We start from the raw sequence: 18538 nt of genomic DNA on the forward strand, positions 1-18538 counted from the left end.
CTTTGCCTATTCCTCCATGTGGTCCTGCTATGCTGCTGTGGTGCTGGAGAAACAATAAGTGCATCTGGGCAAACATGGCAGACTCCTGGCAGTCAGCTCCTGGAAGCTAGGGCATAACTGCCCTAGCACTGCCCAGGTGTAGAATCCTGTCCTGAGGATGTTTATCTGTAGCAAGCCAAGGACATTATAGTTGACCCTTGAGCAACATGGGTGTGAATCGTTAAGGTCTACTTATATGTGGATTTCCTCCCACCTGTGATACCCCTGAGACAGTAAGACTGACTCCTTTTCTTTCTCTTCCTTCTCGGCCTACTCAACATGAAGACAACAACAAGGATAAAGGCCTTTATGTTGATCCAGTTCCACTTAATGATAAATGTATTTTCTCTTATGATTTTCTTTCTTTCTTTTTTTTTTAAGATGGAGTCTCACTCTGTCACCCAGACTGGAGTGCAGTGGCATGATCTCAGCTCACTGCAACCTCCGCTTCCGGGTTCAAGCAATCCTCCTGCCTCAGCCTCCTGAGTAGCTGGGATTACAGGCGCATACCAGGTTGCCTGGCTAATTTTTGTATTTTTAGTAGAGACGGGGTTTCGCCTTGTTGGCCAGACTGGTCTCAAACTCTTGACCACAGGTGATCCACCCACCTCAGCCTCCCAAAGTACTGGGATTACAGGCGTGAGCCACCATGCCCCACCATGATTTTCTTAATAACATTTTCTTTTCTGTAGCTTATTTTTGTAAGAATACCGTATATCATACATATAACATATAAAATATGTATTATTTTGACTGACGGTATTAAATATGTGTTATCTAATATGGACTGACCGTTTATGTTATCAGTAATGCTTCTAGTCAGCAGTAGCTATTAATAAAAATTTTGGGGAAGTCAAAAGTTATATGCAGATTTTCGACTGTGTGGGGCAGGGGGTTGGCACCCCTAACCCCAGTGTTGTTCAAGGGTCAACTGTAGTTTAAAATCTTCCCTTCCTTTTCCCATCTGTACTCACTGAGTCGGCATCCGGGGTGAAGGAGGTCATGTAGGGATCCTCATGGTCCTAGTGTATAAACACCTGTGCACCTCCCTCCTAGGAGTGGCATGCAAGGTGCTGCTGGGATGGACATCAGCCAACCCCCAAGGTAGAGGCCAAGTCGCTGTTGGCTAGATACAGGCAGTTGGTACCTTTCTGAAGCTGTCTATGGTGTCAGTTCACTGTAATGGAGGATTCAGAGAGGGGCAGCCAACTCCATGCCCTGTGAGCCTGGAACAGTTGTTTGTCCACTTGCTCAGGCTCTTGACAGAGCAGCTTCTTACTGCATGACAGCTTTTTAGGCACTCTCCCTTCCCACCACTTTACCTTTACTTTCTTCTTATCCTAGTTTTGCCTCTCTCTGAATGAAGACAGGTGATGATTAGCTGCCCCTTTTTTCAGCGGACACATTTGACATTGTAGAGGAACATGGAACAAAACAACTGTTAACATTTAAGATTTCTATGTCTGTTACGAATGGCTTTTCAAGTTTCACATGTCAAAATGGATAGGTTATCAAGGAAAAGTAAAAAGAAGGCATTCACTTTTTACAGTATACACAATTTTAATAACAAAACTTTCCTGTACACTGCTCTTTATGTTACCCTCCCCCCTCCCAAAACACCCTGCATAATAGTATTTTCTTCCCACCCTCAACCCATCTGCCCACCTCCCACCCAAAAAGAAAAATGGCTCTTGAAGGTGATTGAACACAATGTATTTGGACTGTACTTTGAGTTTCCAGTCTCAGTGTTGATAGGAAGGTTCACCAAACATTCCATATATCAGACTTAAAAAAAAAAAAAACAACAAAAAACTAAGGACAAAAATGTTAGTTGAAAGAGTTGCAGAGGTTTCCAAATGTTTGCAATAGCAGAATGAAAGCTTAAACAGTCATTTTCTATTTGTTTTTGGCCTTATTCAAGTACTATGAGTTTGCCCCAGGTTAGATAGAGAAATATTTAATTATCTATAGATGGCCTTACTGTCTCTCTCTTTTTTTTTTTTTTTTTTTTCCTGGCTCAAGGGCTTTAATCAATAAGATATGAAAAGTATGTCCCCAAACAGACTTTTCAGATAGGTCTGTCGCTGTATTGCTGTATTAGGAAAACGATCATGTAAGTCAGCTGTTAAAAATATTCTTTAACAAATTTTATATTGATATCCACACTTCAGAAAAAGAACAGGACATTTATAGCTTTTTCCCCTGATAGCTGTGTGTAGGAAGTGTGCCTTAAGAAAATGAAATGCCTGTTTTGAATTTTAGAATTCAAACCTAGTGCTACATAGGGCTCATTTTTATTGGAAAGATGGAGTCTAGCTCTTGGTGACTAGCATTAGAATAAGCAGATGGATTTTAATAATTAGTGGCGTTGGGAAGTTCAGTCAATTCCATTTATTGAATTGGTACAGAAATTAACTTAGGCATATTAAGAAATTACATGTGTTAGTACAGATTTTTGGCTTAAAAAATTAGTATCTTTGCTTTTTGATGCTGGCAGTGGGTATTTCAGAGTTGTGTGTGGATTTACAAGTTTATCAGCCCACTCTTTTCAGAAAGGTGATTGAAATCCCTGTCATGCTACAGAAATGAATATAAACGACTTCAAAGTAGTTCTTGGTTTCTAGATGGGTATGGTATCATAGTCTTCTCTAGCTTTCCTTTTTCCAGAGAGATTAATTATTTTTCTGGTTCTTAATGGTCATTTTCCTCTAATCTTAAAAATAGAAAAAAAATGGAGTGGGTGGTGGTGGTGAAGAGGATAAAACCCCACCAAAAAACAAAAGCTCTGACACTGTGTAACCAAGATCCGCAGCGTTGCTGTGATGCTGTTCCGTTCTAGCCAGTTGGTAAAGAAAGCACAGATGACCAACAGTCTAATCTTCAAACCTGTGCTGATTCTGAAACACAAATGGACAAAAATGAAGGGAAATCTTGCCTTCTACAGGCAATTAAAAAGGGAGGTTTTTGCTTTTAAATGAGAAAGGAAAATACCTTTTTGGTACTACTGTCATTCACTTTTCTTAAAGGACATTACCCAGAAAAATGGAAGGCAAAAAATTTTGATTTTTTTCAACTGGAAAGTATGCCTCGCTAGCCTTGGCTGTGCTGTTCCTCTGAATTAGTAAATGGCTTGCTTTTCCAATTTGCTTTTGTCCTTACACTAAGGATTTTGCCAGTTATGGTCCTTTAAGGATTAAGGTGGAGATTCCCAGCCAAAGGAGGGGATTTCTTACCCATCCCACAGTTTGAATCTTAATTTTGGTTGTGGTTTGAAATGATGGAAAATACTCCCCTGCTGTCCTTCAGGGCTTATGGAATCTTGTGTGCTCAGGACACAGTTGTGTTGTGACCAAGCTGTCACCTGACACATGGCAATGGTCGTCCTGATAATGGGTTGGTAAATTTTAGCTCGTGGTGCTCTTATTTGTAATAGGGGCTTCTAATTCAGCCTGTCTGTGGGGAAGTAGGGCGCTGTGCTCTATGCCGTTAAATCAGCTTCTGCCTCTGCCCAGACAAGCCCAGGGTCTGGTTTAACAAGAGATGAAATACTCACCGCTCGAGATCAACTGAATTGAACTGGGCTGAGACTTTGACAAACTAATCTGCCCACCTTAAAAAAGAGAGCACATTTTTACTGTAATTTGTGATCTTGTCTGCTTTTTACCGAGAGATGTTAGGTGAAGGGTACTAAGGTACCCATCTCTTAGTATTAAAGAAGAAAAATTGTGATTAAATCTTACAGGTTAAACTATAGCCTTAACATGTTTTCAGTTCGATCCTGGGAAGAAAAAATATGCCCTGAATGAAGGATATCATGTTGATGTTGATGTTGGGGAAAAGATAACTTTAAAAATGGTAGTGGCTTTCTCTAAGGTTTTATGTCTTTTTTCTACATACAGTAAATGGCAGTTGTAAAAAATGCTCATTTTCTAAAATCAAGTTAGTGCTATAATTTTACAGTTTTTTCAATATATGGAACAATGTTTATGGAAAAATTCTGTGTGAATGAGTAGCTTGCATCTAAATTCCAAATATTTAATAGGTTTTCTTTAGAAATCATAATACAAGAAACTGAATACCTGTGGTTCTTTTCTGCATGAAAAATGTGGCATCCTTATCATTTGTTAACTATGGAATGTTTATATTTACATTGGAGAAGCTACCCCTCTTGCCTTTTCAATAGCAGGTCCTCTTTCCCTGTTTGGTGCAGATTGTGTATGATCATTCTTGGCTGCCTTGTAACTCCAGCTAACCTGAGAGTCGGATTTCAAAATCTGCCTTTCCTTTTAATCCCTCACCTCCGTGCTGCCTTCAAGTTACCACTGTGTGGCTGCATAGGCATGTCGAGTTATTCTACCATAAGATTCATCTCAGTGATGCTGTTTTCTTCACCTACACTGAACTACACTTACAGTGTGAATGCGTATCTTTATTGAAAGATCGAAATTTATTATATAATAGTGAGAAAGTGTTTTTTTTTATGGTTCCTTTGTAATACAATAAGAATCAGTGTTATGCCTGTTGCTAGCCAATTATTTTTAACTTGGCTCTTTGAGGTTTGAAGATCAGGAAGAAGCAGAAGAAAGAGGTTTAAACCCCTTTGTCAAGGCATCTTTGATCATGACAGTTGAGAGAGAGAGAGAGAGAGAGCGCGAGTGTGTGTGTGTGTGCTTTTAAATTGGAGGGAGCATGTCAGGATTGTTAAATTGACTCAGTTTGTCTTGTTTATCTCCAAAATATTTTCTAAATCTTTTTTCACATATTAATGTAAACATAGGATTTAGTATATTAATTAGTACAATGACAATTTAATACTAGTTTAAAACAATTGTCTAAATGCCACAAAAATCATGTCCATTATAACTCAAACGAGAAATGTATAAGAAGTCGGTGTAATTATTTAGGATTGATTTCATTGTAATGAGACCTTTTCACAGTCACTTGGATTCATTGTGTAAATATATTAAAGAGTCACTCATCTTATTAGAATTACATTAAAGGGTTCTGATTTCATGATATGGACTTTGATAATATCTACTAACCCAGGCAGAAACTCTGGAAGAAGAATGTTTAATATTTACCAGTCTTCAGCATACATGAAATTCTACTTCCCACACTGGCAAGAAATTGAAGATTTGAGTAAATACCAAATTATCATACAAGAGAACTTTACTAAGTCTCCTTTTAAGCAGCAAGATAGTTGTGGTACATGGGATGGAGAGCAGTGATCAAACAGGTATTGATCTATATCTGTTTCTGCCCAATAGCTTCTTTCTAAATTGTTTTCAGTAGAAAAAAATAGCATATGGAGACCTTAGTGTAAAGGTTTACACACGATTGTATATAATTACATACATTTCTTATTCTGAAGTAAGCATTTTAGACTTTCCAACAGGAGTGCAAATTAATGTGAGCATTGATTCATTTAACACTTAAAATATGGTTTCATTTAAAAAATTAAAAATACTTCACTTCAAAAACTAAGTCTCCACTTAGTTTGGAAAATTAGGCTTAATGTCACCATTGGTAAAAATTAGATATGTATTTAGCCTCTACTATGTAAAATAGGTTACTTATCTGATGTGATTTTTGATGACGGGTAGATATTATACTTCACATTCTTTGTATGGCAGCTGCTGACACTTGCACTGTCCATAACCATTAATGATGATGAAGGGTCCTTCATGGGTGGGTTCATATTCATTATACGGTCCTTGGTCTGACATGTTTGACATATGGAGTCGTGTTTGGGATCGGAGCTGCCTGTGGTTCTGAACCATTGAGCACTGCCTAATTCTTCTTAAAGTGGGAGGGCAGCACTTCCTGGAGATGAACACTATAAAAATAATAAAAAAGAAAGAAAACAATAAAGCCATTGTTCCCGTAATTACCCGCTGAGTGAAGATGGCATTGTCTGGTTCAGGAAAGTGTTCCTCGGTAGTAACTGCTATGCCTGCAGTAGTTGGGATTTCTTTGTCTCCCACATGGTAACTTGATGAGCTTATTCTTTTTGTATATTCAGTGGTTGGATCTCTATAAGTTGTAGCCATGGCAGTGACAGTGGTTGACAAATTCCAGCAGAGCTGAAATCCATGGACTGCATCTAGAATATCCTCTCCTTGGGTGTGGTCAGGACTGTGGCATAGGATGGAATGCTCCCACCGACCTTGGAAACTGCCCAGCCAGGAGGCCAGAGCACATATTCGGGCGCTGCATTCCCACAGATTGCCAGAGAGGCCAACGGTTGTGAGGGATCTCAGGGAGTTTAAGATCTTGGAATCAAGGCTGTTTAACTTGTTGTTATCCATGAGGAGTATTTTAAGATTAGGCATCGTTTCAAACACTGTCAAGTCGATGGCTTTGATTTCATTTCCAGTCAGGTCTAGCTTTTCTAAAGTGCCCCAGGTCCACTCCATCCCACATGTCAAGTTGCTGATTTTGTTCCATTGTAAGAAGAGCGTGTGCAGACTGCTTAGCCGTAGGAAATGAGCAAAATTAATCTTCGTCAGCTGGTTGTGCTCTAGGTGAAGCTCTCTCAGTTTAATTAATCCTGCAAATCCATTGCGAGCCAAACTTCGCAAACGGTTTGTGCTCAAATCCAGAAACTCCAGACTACGACAGTCCCAGAACAGGCGTACTGGGATAGTCCGCAGGGAGTTGGAACGTAAATGCAAGGTCTGCAGCTTCCGAAGGCCATAGAAGAGCTCTGGGTGCAGAGATGACAGCTGATTAAAAGACAGGTCCAAATTTTGCAGGTTAATCAGTTGGGTAAAAGTTGTGTTTGGCAAGTAAAATATTTTGTTGGAACTTAAGATTAATTCCTTAAGTTTATATAGTCCTTGAAAAGCATCTTCTTTTACTGTTGAAATTTGATTGTGATCTAAGTGGAGCCAAGTAAGTTGACTGAAGCTGGCAAATTGGTCTCTTTCGAGCTCTGTGATGTGATTGTGCCTCAGGGACAGGCCCAGAGAGCCCTTGTCTGTGGCGTTTGGCACTGAGTGGAAGCCCTGAGAGTCGCAGTAGAAGAGCAGCTTCTCGCAGCGGCATTTGGGTGGACACGCCATACCCAGGGCAGGCAGCATTTTTAAAACCATACTCATTGCATATATTGCTGCCAGCATAGGGGCCCCTAATGGCCACTTGAAATGTAAGCCTGCAGAATATAATTTAAGGAAAACAAGAAGATAGGATATTTTTCAGCAGAACATATGGGCTATTAAAAAAACAACAACCACCAACATTATAGTGAAAGATTTCACTGCATATAACTTATTTTTCATTTACTGCAGAAAAATTAACCTTATTGGTATGACTGGACCAAAACTTAAACCATTTAAAAAGAAGATAAAACATGTCTGTCTTCATCAATATATGCTTTTACCTAAACCTCAAAATCCAAAATATGACAGTGATTTCCCTCATAAAATGTGAATTTGGTAGCTTATTTTAAAAGCGTGATTCCTTGTTGAATGTACAAGACATATAAATGCACAGACTTACCCATTCTTCTGAGCACATTGGAGGCTGCATTCAGTCGCGGTTGTTAGACTCAACGCAGTGAGTCTGTAAAAGGCTCTAACATGTAGGAGCCTTTGACCAGTTTCCTGTTTTCTGTGTCCCAGGCTTTCCAAGTAAAATTGAATCCACCAGGATGAGTTGTTTTTTCCTTAGGATATCCCTCTGGAAAGCATTGGTTTCATTTTCTGTGATTGCTCTGATCCCTAAATCAGTTTTGAATATAAGTTATTAAATTTCTCCACCTCTAACTGCTCAGCTGGTTAATCAAAGCTTCAGTCTCCTTTCCGCAGCCGTTAGTTCTCTTGGTCTTAACTTGTTGATGGCAGATGGGTGGCTTGTTGCAGAGAAGAGCTCCTGGAGCAGCATGAGTGCATTTACTGAAAAGCTTTTCCGAGAAGCAGCACAAGAATGGATTTGCTTATGTGCTGCGACCACACAGAACTGTATATAGGCTGACGTCACCGGATGACGTGTCTTTTGTTTGGGTTTTCCAGAAGCTTTACTGTTATAAAGCACCGTGCTTTGTAACAGCATCAGGGTCGTTGCAGGACCCCCTGATTACAATAAAGCGAGAAAGAAGAACTCCTGACTTAAAAACATGGTATTCCTTCAGTGTAGGAAGCAGCAGTGAGGTTGTAATAAAGGCTGCATTCAAGAAGACCCATCTGAACAGTGAGTTGGGTTAGCAGAGTGATGATTTTTAATGCTTGTGAGAGCCAGTGTTAGACTGCCGATTCTGCATAGAGAGATCATCTAAATGGGCAGAAGCCTGCACAATTTATGAAGTGCTGATTTAACACCAGCCTATGCAAGGTAGTGTCGCTGCACTGGTAGTTTGGAAAGCTATTCAGTTGCCTTGTTGTCATGCTTGGTTAAAATCAAAGTATGACTATGATTTGCTTTAGATGTGTTGATAAACTAGCTAAGTGGGCTTGGCTTCTTTGTCACCAGGAGCTTAACATTATAAACCAAGAATAAAGGGGGAGGGGAAGCTTGCAAAACAAAGCATGTAGTTATTTTTTGCTTTGAGAATTTCAGGGGGAACTCTAACTCTAAAAAGATTTCTCTTTCTTTCTCCTATTTTATAACAATGTTTTGTCGCCATACTGATTGAAAAATAATGCAGAGTTGATCTTTAAATGTCCTCCTGGGAGGACAAGGCAGGTTGATACAGTCATTTTAATGCACATGCCCTAAGCATTAACAGCAAAGCAGAGATGATTTAGGACAAGTGATACCGTGTAGCTGGATTCTGACATGATGCCTTGTATTTTACCTCAAAAATCTCACCTACTCCGTAACTAAAAGCCTCCGCTGGTACTGAGGTTGGTGGTTGTGACACTGAAATAATAGAGCATTTGCACACTAGTTCCCGGTGGCTGACTTAACTGAGCCTACTGCTGTTGTTAGAACCTGTCTTGTGAATACAAAAGGTCACTCATGCTTTGGACTGGGATTTTTGTTTTGACTTGATTTTGCTTGCCCTAACTCCAGTTTTTCTCTGTTGAATGGTGTCTTCACTTTTCAGACCTCAATTGTGGATGTATAGCTCCATGTTTAGTGTTATATAAATGCAAAAGATGTTTCTAGATGAATCAGTGTTATATTTTCAGGCCTGACAAAGGTAAGGCCTTTTCTACATCTTGCCTTATTGATTTGACCCAACATACATATTTCTCCCATATCATTGGCACTTATCCTTTGTGGGTCTTGTCTCAGACCTAAGGACAGACATCTTTAAAACTACTGATGGTGTCTGTGAAACAAGAACATCGTTGGCCTTTTTGATTCTGAGGGATTCATCCCACTGGACAGATCTAAGAAGTAATTGTCTTGGGTAAAATTTTTCTGTTGTAGTGTTGTACTGGAGTGAGAGCTGTGAGACTCCAAGGTCCCTTCCTTAGGGCTCTGTATAAAGGTGCTATGAAAACTGCAGCAGTGCAGGTGTGTGGTTTGAGTCCTCCTAGAAGTGATCCCAAGATAAGATTAGAAGTACAAGAGGAAAAAATGCCTATGAAGTACAAAGGGAGACAGAAGGCAGCAAGAATGCTCTAAGAGTCTTCATACCACAGGGCAGGTCTGACACCTGTGAAGGGACAGAGGAAGCAAAGAAGATGAGATCGGCATTGTGGTTCTTGGACAAATTTTGTAGGCTGAATGGAAATTCCCAAGCCAAAGTTGCCAGTGAACAGACTCTTGAGTCCTTAGCAATGAGCCTGCACTAGTACGTCCTCTTTGTTCCTTCTTGCTGGTTAAAGAAGGGAAGGAAACAAGTCCTGATTTAGACCCCGGGAATGCTACTCCCCTTCTGACCTTAATCTTTTCTGTAGTCTCTCCCAATAGGCTAGAACTTCTTAACCTGGTTCCATAAACTGTCTTGTGAAATTTTTTTGCTTGTTCATTTTTCTGTGGATGAGGTTGAGTCCAATTCCTACAGGGTCTCTCACCCTAGGTTTCAGAGCTACTGTTCTACAGGAACTTGCCCCCAAAAGTTCTAAGGACAGTAGTCTCATAGGAGTGTTCTCTTAAATTTCTTAAATGAAAATAAGCCCTTGGGATGTTGTAAATGCCCTTATTGAAGTCAGCTACCTTCTGATGAAAAAAACCCTTTGCCACGCAGGAGAAGCTGGATTAAACTCTTCTCTCAAGTAACCACTTTAGTTCCTTGGGGAGAAAAGCATTTTAGTCAGTTGGATTAGAGCCACCACGATTAGGAATGAGTTGTGTGTTAACATGCAGAAGGAAAAGCATCTCCGTGCCCTTAAACTCTTGGTTTTTAGTCTGCTTGGCCTACCTCTTAAATACTAATAAATGGAGACTACTTAAATTATATTATCTCAGTACTATTATAACAGATTTGTGGGCAAGGAAAATTGCCCAGAGAAGCATCAGTGCAATCAAGAGTAATTATTTTTTGAAGGCCTCTAAGGAAGTGGGCAGTAATGCTTGCAGTATCATGGTGCCAGAGAGCACAGCCCCTTCCAAGTCACCAGCCATCTTTCTCACCTGCCCACTCTTTGGGTTCAAGAGGTTCAGGCTGTGGAACCAAAGAAGACATGGAGTTTGCCTTAAAATTGGTAGAGTGCAGAGTTCCCATTGATGGAATTTTGTATCATTTTTTGGTCTTTATCTTTCTTTAGCTAAAAGGGCTACATATCTATTCTTTCTAAACTTTCTCTTGGTTTCGCTGTAGAGCAGCTTTTTTCCGCAAACATATGCCTTTGACTTAAAGTGGCAATACTACTTCTGGAAGGTACTGTCCATATGATCTGTTTCAATTTTCACTGCTTTAGATGTTCATGATAAGGCAAAGGAGAAGTAAAATCTAACCCGTCTCCTCTCTGTAAATGGTTTTAAGCAAATTAAGTGAGTCAAGTGGCAGGGCTTAGATGGCTGTAGTTGTCTGTATTCCTCCACATGAGAGTTTGCTTTTCATATGTATTGCTGATTAGGGAGAGTTATTCCCCTACTTGGAGAAGCAAATGTACAGATATATTCATGAAATTTCCTGTTCTTCTGTGGGAGGGAGGGTAGAGAGGGAGCTTTATATTTGCTTTATGCTAAAAAGGCAAATGTTTCTTTCATCATACCCAGCTCCAAAAATTGTGTATGCCCTGGCACCGAAGTGTTGCCCAGAGGTGTTTTGGAGGAGCATGTTAAAATAAACCTTGTTGCTGGCAGTCTCAATCCCTGCTTTTAAAAAAAATGATAGCTGGCCAGGCACAGTGGTAGCCTGTAATCCCAGCACTTTGGGACGCCGAAGTGGGTAGAGCATGAAGTCAGAAGTTCAAGACCAGCCTGGCCAAGATGGTGAAATCCCGTCTCTACCGAACATACAAAAATCAGCTGGGCGCGGTGACAGGAGCCTGTAATCCTAGCTACTCAGGAAGCGGAGGCAGGAGAATCACTTGAACCAGGTGGCAGTCTGGGTGACAGAGTGAGACTCCATCTTTAAAAAAAAAAAAAGCCACTTTTAGGGTGGAGGTCCTAGATGTTGTGGATCTTATGTCCTCTGCTAAGAACCTTTTAAGGTGTTAACTGGCAACCACATACTTAGGCTTATGTTGTAGCCAGACTTGTGTTAGAGTAAGTGGGTTTTACTAGCTTGTCTTTTTTTGAAGGAGAAGGGAATCTTTCAATAGTAGAGTGTCTACATTAGACTACCAGAATCTCCATTTCTGCCTGGATCCTTGTCTCCATCCCTGCCTTCTGTTGATTTTATTTTGTTGGGGTGTGTGTGTGTGTGTGTGTGTGTGTGTGTGTGTGTTTTTTAAGACGGTGTCTTCGCTCTTTCACCCAGGCTGGAATGCAGAGGCACGATCATAGCTCACTGTAACCATGAACTCCTGGTTCAAGTGATCCTCCAGAGTAGCTAGGACTACAAGCACATGCCACCATACCCAGCTAATTAAAAATTTTTTTGTGTGGAGACAGGGTCTCACTATGTTGCCTAGGCTGGTCTCGAACTCCTGGCTTCAAGAGATCCTCTCACCTTGGCCTCCCAAAGTTTCTGGGATTACAGGTGTCAACCACCATGCCAGCTGATTTTGATTTTTAAAGTCCTTTTGTTATCTTGTTAGTAAACAACTGAGAAAGCAGTAGAAAAGGATTCTGGTTACACTAACAATGGTAAGCAGTGTTTCTTTGGATGCACCTTACACATTTTGGGATATATCCTTCTAGTTTTGGATACATGTGCACTCCGGCAGTTGTTGCTGTTGGGGAAGTTTCAGGGTCAGAATCATGTGACGACCTGCTTCCCTTGTATTTTCTGCCCAGGGCTAGATAATTCAGGAAGAAATCTTGGAGCAATGCGTCTAAGTTGGGCATTAGGTATGGAAGATCTTCCATAGAAGTTTGGACAGATGAACGTTTATACTATTAAGATGTTTTATTTCTATTATAGACATCAAAACAAAAATAACAGAATCTATCTTGAAGTTTTTGTGTTTGTTCGTTTGTTTTTGAGACAAGGTCTCACTATGTTGCCCAGGTTGGAGTGCAGTGGCGTAACCTCCCAGGCTCCATTGATCTCCCTCCTTAGCCTCCCAGATAGCTGGGACTACAGGTACGTACCACCATGCCTGGCTAATTTTTCATAGAGACGGGGTTTCGTCATGTTGCCTAGGCTGGTCTTGAACTCCTGGGCTCAAGCTGTCCTCCCACCTCAGCCTCCCAAATCGTTGGGATTACAGGCATGAGCCTCCATGCCCAGACCATCTTGAAGTGTTGATTAAAGCACAGGCTGAAATGTTTATGGCAACCCCCCCCCCCCCCCCCCCCGCTTTTTAAAACTCTTCTTCTGCTAGTGGCTTCATTATGTTCATGTTTCCCCTTTCTTCTCTGTGTAGCATGCTTCATCTTTTATTCTGAAATACATAGCCAAGTTTGGGTTGTCCTTCCTTTCTTCTCTCTACATTTCTGAGTAGCTTTTGATGTAGATGTATTTCCTCTTACCTACATAGATGGCCCCAAGAGGCTATACAAAGCTGTTTGCACAGGATAGAATTAAGAGGTAAGATACACATTCATACTTACTTGAAGAATCGTTCAATGTTAGTGGGCTCTCTGACCCAGTTGTCTAAATTTAAGGGGTTAGTTTGCGTGTTTGTTGCTATATGCTAGCACTTAAGGTTGATGAAGCTTGGAAACCATCATCTGAGAACCCTCTTAATAGGTTCTGGGCTGGAGGGGCAGTGACAAGTGATATGGCAAGGAAAAAAAAAAAAAACATTGAATATGTGATATTGTTAATGCGAAGAAAATTCATAAAAATTTGGCCCAAAGAGAACAAGATCATTTCTTACTCTGTACGGTTTATAGCAGCATGTCAGCGTTCCATCTGCAGTTCAGATGTTGATTCCTCCTTGTATTGCACATTGCTGAAAGGGGCTTCCTCAGGCTGGAGGGACCAGTGAGGTATACTGAGAGCTCGTCTTGATGCTTGTTGCATTTGTCTGTGTATGTCTGCCGTGTCTGTTCTGCTCTTTGTAATTTAAGAAGAGGGCACTCTTTGAAAAGAATTTAGGAATACAGGACTATATAATCATTGTATTCTAAGATTGATCTACTGTTGAGCTTTGCATAAAGCACTCCCAGCAACTCTTGTTACATGTTCAGCTTAGGTAGAGCCCACCAGCCATTTGTGGGCCAGGTAGAACAACGAAGGTCAAATTGCTTCTCCTGTTATTCATTAAATGTCTGTTGTACTACACTGTGTTGCCCAGCCCACAGCAAGCCTTTTAGCCCTACTCATGAAGACATGTACTGACTCCCTAAAAGCTGCTAGTTTCCCTTAGTTTTCAAACATTTTTCTTGATAATTCTCTTTAAAGTTCTCTTTCCTCTCAGAAACCTTCTTGGTTGTGAGCAACAGCTTGGTTATCACTTCCTTTCTCAAGATCTTCATCTCTTGCTTTATTGAAGGTCTCTACTGTATGGATGACAGCCCCAGTTCTCTTTTTTATTGTCTTGGGTAGAAGAAGCTTCAATGCTGATTCTTATTTGGTCTTGTAAAATGCTATAATTCATTGTTTGTTGTTGTTGAATTTTCTAATGGCTGAACAGGTATTTTATCTAACTAGATCTTCCTGTTAAACTAGTCAGACCTCCCTGTTTGTTACCTTTTTAAACAGTCCTTAAATGTTAAGGGTTAAAACACTGTATTTCACCCTCCTCTACCCACCTCAGGCTTACTCTAGATTAAAATGAGGATAGAAAGCAGAGGTTTATTTGAAGTCTTATATTCTAACTAGTGACAAGGAAGCAGAGACTGATGACTTGCCACACAGATTACACATGAAGTCATATATCTTTTAAACGTGTCTCTAATTGGTTATTGGTTTCTCATTTTATTCATGTCCAATGGGAGACAGACAAGTCAACAGGTAATTATCCTAAGGTATGATTTGAGAAGGTCTTTGAGAGGAAACATGAGATGATGTGGGAGCATTCTGTGGGGACACTGAACTTGAACTTAGGGCTGAGGTTGGCCAGTGGAAGCTTCCACAAGGAAGTAGTTTCTCATCTGAACGATGGGTAGGAGTTGGAAGGAGGGGAGAAGAGTATTTTAGGTACGTGAGAGAGAGCACGGCATGTCTGAAGAACAAAAATGTATGTGGGTGGGTCAGCATGGAAGATGGCAGAGTGACCATAGGTTCATTAAAGCAGTAGGAATGACCAGGTTCCCTAGGGAGAATGTGTAGAAGAAGGAGAAAAGAAAGCCTTTGTTTGGCGGAAGAGATTATGTGGATCTTTCAATTTAGAACACTTTTTATCTAAGAAATATGGTGGGATGATACTTGTTTAGTGCAGTCAGGTTGAGTAGCTTTTTTGTAGGTTCACCTGCAAACTTTTGCCTTTTCATTTAGGGACTAAAATGTGCCTTTGAGATGCCACCAGCAATGCCAGGAACATATTTCATCCCTTCCAAACTGACAGGGGTTGGAGTAAAAAGTTTCCTCACTACTTCCAGTAATAGTTATACGCTACAGGGTTGCTTTTCCTAAGGTTATGTTTGAGTAACTTAATTTTTGTTCAGTTAATGCTAGAAATAAAAAATAACTTTAATCTCAAAAGAAGTAGAATCTTGTTTTTGTTTGTTTGTTTGTTTTTTGAGACGGAGTCTTGCTTTGTCACCTAGGCTGGAATGCAGTGGCGCAATCTTGGCTCACTGCAACCTCTGCCTCCCGGGTTCAAGGGATTCTCCTGTCTCAGCCTCCCGAGTAGCTGGGATTACAGGCACATGCCACCATGCCTGGCTGATTTTTGTAATTTTGTAATTTTAGTAGAGACGGGATTTCACCATATTGGTCAGGCTGAAACCAAAGGTTTCAGCTTTGAGGCTAAAGGTCTCAAACTCCTGACCTCAGGCTATCCACCCGTCTCAGCCTCCCAAAGTGCTAGGATTACAGGCAAGAGCCACCGCACCCAGCAGAATCTTGTTTTAAAATGAGCAAGCTTTATACTTTCCTCAAGCTCAGTGTTAAGGTTGTGAGTGTGTCTGTGTGTACTCATCTCTATTACATTTTAAATGATTGGTACCCTAAACTTGCTATTTGGACTGTATTTTTCTAAAATGATACTGTGATTTTAAAATGGTCTGTCTAGTATAACTTAAAGGGCTTAGTAAATAACTGCTCCTAAACTGCCCCCCTTCTGATTAATGAGGAATAAACCTCTATTTCCTGCAATAACAAGAAAGACAAATTGATTTTTTGGGTAGTTTGACAAAGACAGAATTAACAGATTCATAGTGTGGGTTGCATTGCATCTTAAAGTGAATTTTGCTGTGTGACTTAATTCTTTCAAAAGTCAAGTTCAAGGATTTGGTTTTACATAACTTGAACAGTAAATCTTTTTACTCAAATTGAGAAAATTCCTGGGTATTTCAGGTTGTAGGGGATTGGGCTTTCATGAAGTCTACATGCTCAACCTTTGGGTTTCAGATTCTAAGTGTTTTCTAGAACAAATGATCTATTAGAAGCACCAGAAAAATGTGGCTAGGAACAATGGCAAACTTTACAGGGTTTATTTAGAGAAATTTTCTTGAAGCAAGTGCTTGAGTATCTTAAGGAATATGCTGAGACTTTCCTGATTAAAGCATTAATTATGAAGTCAGTTTGATTGTGATTCAGTTTTAGCTACCTTTGTCTTAGATCCTAGTATTTTGAGCTTTAAGATTGTCAGTAAATAATTGCACATCTCAAGCTGACTAATGTCAACAAGAAAGAGTCAAACTCTGTAGAATGTTTGAAGAAATAAATATTCTAGGGCCCAATATGAGTGGCCAAGGCCCAAGGCACAGTCTCAAGAACATATTCCCAAGGTGGTTGGGTCATACCTTGATTTTATACATTTTAGGGGGACAGAATTTATAGGTAGACATCAATCAACACATGTAAGGTGTACATTGGTTTGGTCCTGAAAGCCTGGACAGTTTGAAAGGGTTAGTTGGGGGCTTCCAGGTCATAGGTGGATTCAAAGATTTCCTGATGGCAGTTAGTTGAAAGGATTAAGCTCTCCCTGAAGAGCTGAAGTCGGCAGAAAGAAATGTTTGTAGTTAAGATAAATGGGGGCGGGAAGCCAAGGTTCTTGTTACATAGATGAAGCCTCCAGGTAGTAGGCTTCAGATATTAGATGGCAAATCAGATCCTAAAAGGTGCCAGATTCTTAGTTAAATTTCTCCTTAAATCAGGAAAAAACCTAGAAAGGGAAGGAGATTCTCTACAGAATGTAGATTTTCCCCAAAAGTGACCAATTTGCAGGGCCATTTCAAAATATTAATATTTCAGAGAAATACATTTTGGGGTAAAATAGTTGGATTTCTTTCAGGGCCTGCTATCTGTCATGTGATGTTATATTAGAGTCCAGTTGGAATTTGGTATCTTATTGCTACAAATAATCTGCTTTGTCAGTCTTAGATCTCTGTTTTAATGTTAGTGCTGGTCAGTTGTGCCTGAATTCCAAAGGGAGGAGAGTATAATGAGGCACATCCAACTCCCTCCTTCCCATAATGGCCTAAACTAGTTTTTCAAGTTTACTTTGGAATGCCCTGGCTGAGAAGGGGGTCCATTCAGTTGGTTGGTTGACATTCATGACCCTGAATAAATCAGTTTATTCCTGCAGGTAGAAATCTTCCTCTTTGAATGAGTTTTTGTTGAGACCTCTCCTCCCCATCAGTATTAATGGAATATTTAATTTTATTGGCAGTACAAGAGTGCTAGGGGGAAAGGCTTAAGGAATGAGACCGTAACCAGATTTGATAGTGATCATATCAATTTTACTTATATTTCAACTCTTACTATTCCCTGTTGTCTCCTTTCTGCCCTTTGCTAAATAACCTATATCCCTCAATATTTCTAACAGTCCATAGAGAGATAGATGACATTTTCTCCAATTGACAGGTAAGGGATAAGAGATAAAGTGAATAACAAATGTACATTAAAGGCTCTTAGTAAACAGATCTCCCCATTCCTAACCATTCATCTGCTCTACTGGCTTGTGTATTAATAGCATACCCATACCAAAATGTCTTGAGGGCATCCAAAGGGAGAACATTGGGCTAAATTCCTTTGTTCATTTGTATCTCTCCTGTTATTTGCTGACATGTTTTTCAGAAAGAACCGTATTTGTTTTGTGAAAACAACCTTTTAATATACTTTATATATACTTTATGGTTTAACCTACATGATGTAGGCATTTCCAGGGACACAACAATCTCCACCTGGGATTTAAAAAAAGACTTTTGTCCCTTTTCTTTCAACTGCTATCTATTTTATTCCATTTGATTCTGCTTAGAATGTTACCCTGGCAGATCTCGACTCAACACCTTGACCTCTGAAGAAATGCTGTTTTACATACCACTTCAAGAGTGACTAGTGGGTTCTTTTCTGTGCAATATAACTGCATTAAAGCTTAGTCTAGGATTTTTTTAAAGTGACCAAAGTAATCCTACAAAGCATTATGATTTGAGCTGCATAATAAACATTATTAGCTCTGACCTATCAGGTACATCTTAGTTTTTAAATTTGTTGTTTCACATTGTTTCAGTGCCAGGTCCCATTTTTCACATCTTGACATTCTTCAGAGCTCAGAGTTCATCAAAATCAGGTGTACCCTGTTCTTGCTGCAGTTCAAGGAGAGCTGCTTCATTAATAAAATTGGTGTATGCTGAGCCTTGAGTTAAAATATAAATTTAATTTTTAAAAGCCAAACTTTAAGCAAAGCTCTTTGTCTCTTGGCTTCTCTTATTTTGGCAAAACTCCCTCAATTCCAGTCATCAGATAATGTGGAGCCCAAGAATTGTAAGGTTGGGTTTTTATGAATAAAGCCACATAACACCCTTCTGCTCCCCAGTATTTTCCAACTTTGAGTTTAAGAAGTTGTACTGTTTTTTCAATGTTGACATGAGCACAAATGGCTATAGGCTATCATTAGGTTTCTTTGTAAATGAATAAAATGCTCATCTCTTTTCCTTTTAT

At 39.9% G+C, this 18538-nt stretch overlaps 2 protein-coding genes across 3 annotated transcripts in view; one reads left to right on the plus strand and one right to left on the minus strand.

The window, feature by feature from the left end:
- The window catches only part of CTNNA1 (catenin alpha 1), a 176026-nt gene that overhangs the window by 108589 nt on the left and 48899 nt on the right, over nt 1-18538 (plus strand). The window lies entirely within an intron of this gene.
- LRRTM2 (leucine rich repeat transmembrane neuronal 2) lies at nt 1970-17525 on the minus strand. The gene is made up of 2 exons (XM_054488854.2): nt 7540-17525; nt 1970-7192 (listed from the first exon to the last, which is right to left on the minus strand). Exons 1-2 carry the CDS (start codon nt 7541-7543, stop codon nt 5646-5648), a joined length of 1551 nt encoding a protein of 516 aa, XP_054344829.1. The 5' UTR covers nt 7544-17525; the 3' UTR covers nt 1970-5645.

This window comes from Pongo pygmaeus, chromosome 4 (assembly GCF_028885625.2).
Source record: "Pongo pygmaeus isolate AG05252 chromosome 4, NHGRI_mPonPyg2-v2.0_pri, whole genome shotgun sequence".
NCBI lineage: Eukaryota > Metazoa > Chordata > Mammalia > Primates > Hominidae > Pongo > Pongo pygmaeus.